Raw genomic sequence first — 3,182 nt, 5'->3', positions numbered from 1 at the left:
ATGACTCAGTACTTCCTATCTTGGACCGGACTAAGGCAATAAAGTTGTTTCATTGCACCGCTAAGAAGCACAAAAAGTCTCCAAAATGTTTGACTTCTTGGTAAAAGAAAACCTGAATTAGTACATAGGAAAGCAATGAATTTTGGAAGTTCAGTTGTTCTAAACCAAAAACTCCACAGCAAAGGAAAATCATATACTCCCTCCGATCCAACTTTTTTTTGCGGGGGCTCCGATCCATATTACTTGTCGCTCAAACTGATGCATCATTCAAATGTATGTTTTTTGTAGAACTACTCAAATGTATGTATGTAAGGCATTTCGATGCTAAGTACATCTGTTGAGCGACAAGTAATATGGACCGGAAAGAGTATTTTTTTTTTTTTGCTGAGTCCCACCGTTCAGAGTAGTCTAGTGGAGCAAGCTAGCCTTCTCAAGCATGTTTATCTGTACTCTCCATCTTTCATGAATGAACTAATTGAGTCCTTACGAGATCAAGTTAAACTAAGTGCAAAGGAAAATTAAGCATGCATGGCTCATTTGTAGTTCATATTTCATATGCATTTCAAGTCTGCTATCATGATAGTAACAAGTAAAGACACGAGCCTCCTTTGAGGGTAACAACAAAATCAATTAATTAATCATCAAAATAACGCATCATTAGGATCACTGTTAAACACAATCGTCAAGAATCAACCGGTCGAAGCAAAAAATGCCGAAGAAATTAGCGAAAAAGAAGGAGTTAAATTATCCCAGCCTAGCCATGCCATCCCTCCCACTACACGTAGGGGGAAGAACTACTACATGCACATCTCGCTGCCCCTCACCTCCTCGTCGTCCTCACCGTCGCCACCCATCGCCGGCGACATGCCCCCCGCACCTCCACCTCCACCTCCGCCGCCACGCGTGGTCGACGACGACGTCTGGGCTCCGGCGCCCCCGCTGCCGCCGACGCCGGCCTTGTGGTTGTGCATCCAGACCTTGAACACCTGCCTGGTGACCCCGATCTCCCGGCAGAAGCGCGCGACCTCGTCGTCCCCGGGCGCGCGGCCGGGCTCGCGCTTGGGCATCCGCCACCCGAGCCGCTCCGCGAACCGCAGCATCCGCGCCTTCTGCTCGTCCGTGAACTTGGTCCGCGTCCGGCGCCTGCTGCCCCCGCCGCTGTGCGACCCGCCGCCGTCGCCGCCGCCCATGGCGACCCCAGGCCCGGAGGGGCCGGCCATTGCCAGGTGGTGGTGCATGTAGCCCGGCGGGGCGCCGGGAGAGGGCAGCATTAGCGGCGCGTGCTGGCTGGCGGCGCCGGGAGAGGCCGCGCCGTCGAGGAATGCCTTGCGGTGGAAGTTGCGGTGGCAGCCGCAGGCGGCGCAGAGGAGCGCGGCCGGCTGGCTGTCGTCGGGGGTGTACTCGCAGCAGCCGTCGGAGGCGTAGGTGCCCAGCTTCGCCGCGTGGTTGCGCAGGCACTCCCTGTACACCTCCCGCGCCCGCTCCTGCTGGTGCTGCAGCTGCTCCATTGCTCTCTTGTCCCTCCCTCCCTCTTTCTTGCCTTCTTCTTCCTCTTTCCCTTCGCTCCTCTCTCACTATTCCTCTCCTTCTCCCTCCCACCTCTCTCTCTCCCTCTCTCTCTCTCTCTCTACTTCTACTATGTGGCCCGTTCAGCAGCAGCTGTGCATGCTACGTGGGAGCTTGAGAGGAGCTGTAAGTTTGTGCTGGGTATGTAGTGGAAGAAGTACTGCTGGTACTCAAGCATAATGCATGTGGAGATGTGGGAACCGGGTTTGTGGCTCGGCAGTTCGGTGCACGTCGAGATGGTAGATTTGCCGTGTGTTGTTCTTGATTCTTGCGATATTTTTTGTCATCCTGGTGTTTTGGGGCGTAGGGGGGACTGCTTCTCGCTGCCGCAAGCAAAAGGAGGACAGACAGGGCACTGTTTGACTTTCCTCTGTGCTGCCCTTGGAGGGTAGCAGGTGCAATGTTTTGAGCCAGAATCTTTTCAAGATACGATCACACATGGAGTATCTTCCCATGTCGTATTTAGGATGTGCATGCACTTTGCATACAGAAGTGTATATGATCCATAAACAATAAAATTGTAACTTCGCTTGCTTTGGAAACTAACTCTAATGTGCATGCATGTACATTTTATGCGATTAAGAACATTTCTGCCATCTCTTATGCTAAGCGTGATTCGGCAGACACAACCGATCGCCCAGATCTATCCTATGATTGGATATGTTAAATAATTATTATCAGTAGACTATTTGGTGATCTCCGGTTTCATCATGCACGATTCTTCATGGAATCGCGAATGAGTCGATCAGAGCATCTTCAGCACAAGATTTATTTGGCCATCTATCTTTGAATGAGATGACCAAGGGAGAAAAACAAGGGGCCTACAACAGATGGTGTATCGTGGCATCCATCCCTCAACGTATATATCGGCCTATTCCCTTGGTTTCGAAATAATTGAAGTTTTTTTTAAAAGTTTGATCAACTTTATAAGATCTAACCTACCAAATACATGTAGTATGACAATATATATGTTTTGCGAGTATAGCATAATACTCCCTCTGTTTTTTAAATATATGTCTTTTTAGAGATTTCAATAGGGACTTAAACAAAGGCTTATATTTAGAATCTCTAAAAAATATATGTCTTTTCGAGTATAGCATAATAGTCCGTATTAAAATCTCTAAAAACGCTTATATTTAGAAACGGAGGGAGTAATATATTTTATAAAAAATCACATGAAATTAATTAGTGTTGTACTATGTTAATATATTTTTCTATAGATTTGTCATACTTCAAGAAATTCAAATTTGTGCAAACCTAGAACTCGATTATTTTGCAATGGAGGGAGTATTTCAGTGAAAATTGTACTTGAGTACCAACAGTACTCAAGCAAATTCGTCCACCTCTCACAATTTTTTTGCATTTCCCTCATAAAACTACATTTTAACGGAAATATTTCTATTCAATAATGTATTCTAATATCCGCACACCGTTCTGAATTTGTAATATATTCAACGACGAAGACGTCCACAATGACTTCATCAATCTATTTTGTGTTGCATTAGTGTCCCACAAGTGCTCATAGGGGTAGACTGTGCGTGCATGTGTTCATTAAGGTGAGTATATGTGGATGTATGCGAGCATGTATGATTGTAATGTGTTAAAAAAAACTAATC

At 46.6% G+C, this 3,182-nt stretch overlaps 1 protein-coding gene across 1 annotated transcript; it reads right to left on the bottom strand.

Annotated features, from left to right (window-relative positions):
- Window positions 1–615: 615 nt before the first annotated feature.
- Window positions 616–1,849, bottom strand: LOC119293293 (zinc-finger homeodomain protein 11-like). Its single transcript, XM_037571808.1, has one exon. It carries the CDS (start codon window positions 1,506–1,508, stop codon window positions 798–800), a length of 711 nt encoding a protein of 236 aa, XP_037427705.1. The 5' UTR covers window positions 1,509–1,849; the 3' UTR covers window positions 616–797.
- Window positions 1,850–3,182: the final 1,333 nt, after the last annotated feature.

Source organism: Triticum dicoccoides, chromosome 4B (assembly GCF_002162155.2).
Source record: "Triticum dicoccoides isolate Atlit2015 ecotype Zavitan chromosome 4B, WEW_v2.0, whole genome shotgun sequence".
Taxonomy (NCBI): domain Eukaryota; kingdom Viridiplantae; phylum Streptophyta; class Magnoliopsida; order Poales; family Poaceae; genus Triticum; species Triticum dicoccoides.
Note: the sequence above shows the minus strand (reverse complement) of the source record. Positions and strands in the feature narration are given on the sequence as shown.

Coding starts and splice junctions, on each gene's coding strand:
- LOC119293293 (XM_037571808.1), bottom strand. CDS start 1,508: ATGGAGCAGCTGCAGCACCAGCAGGAGCGGGCGCGGGAGGTGTACAGG.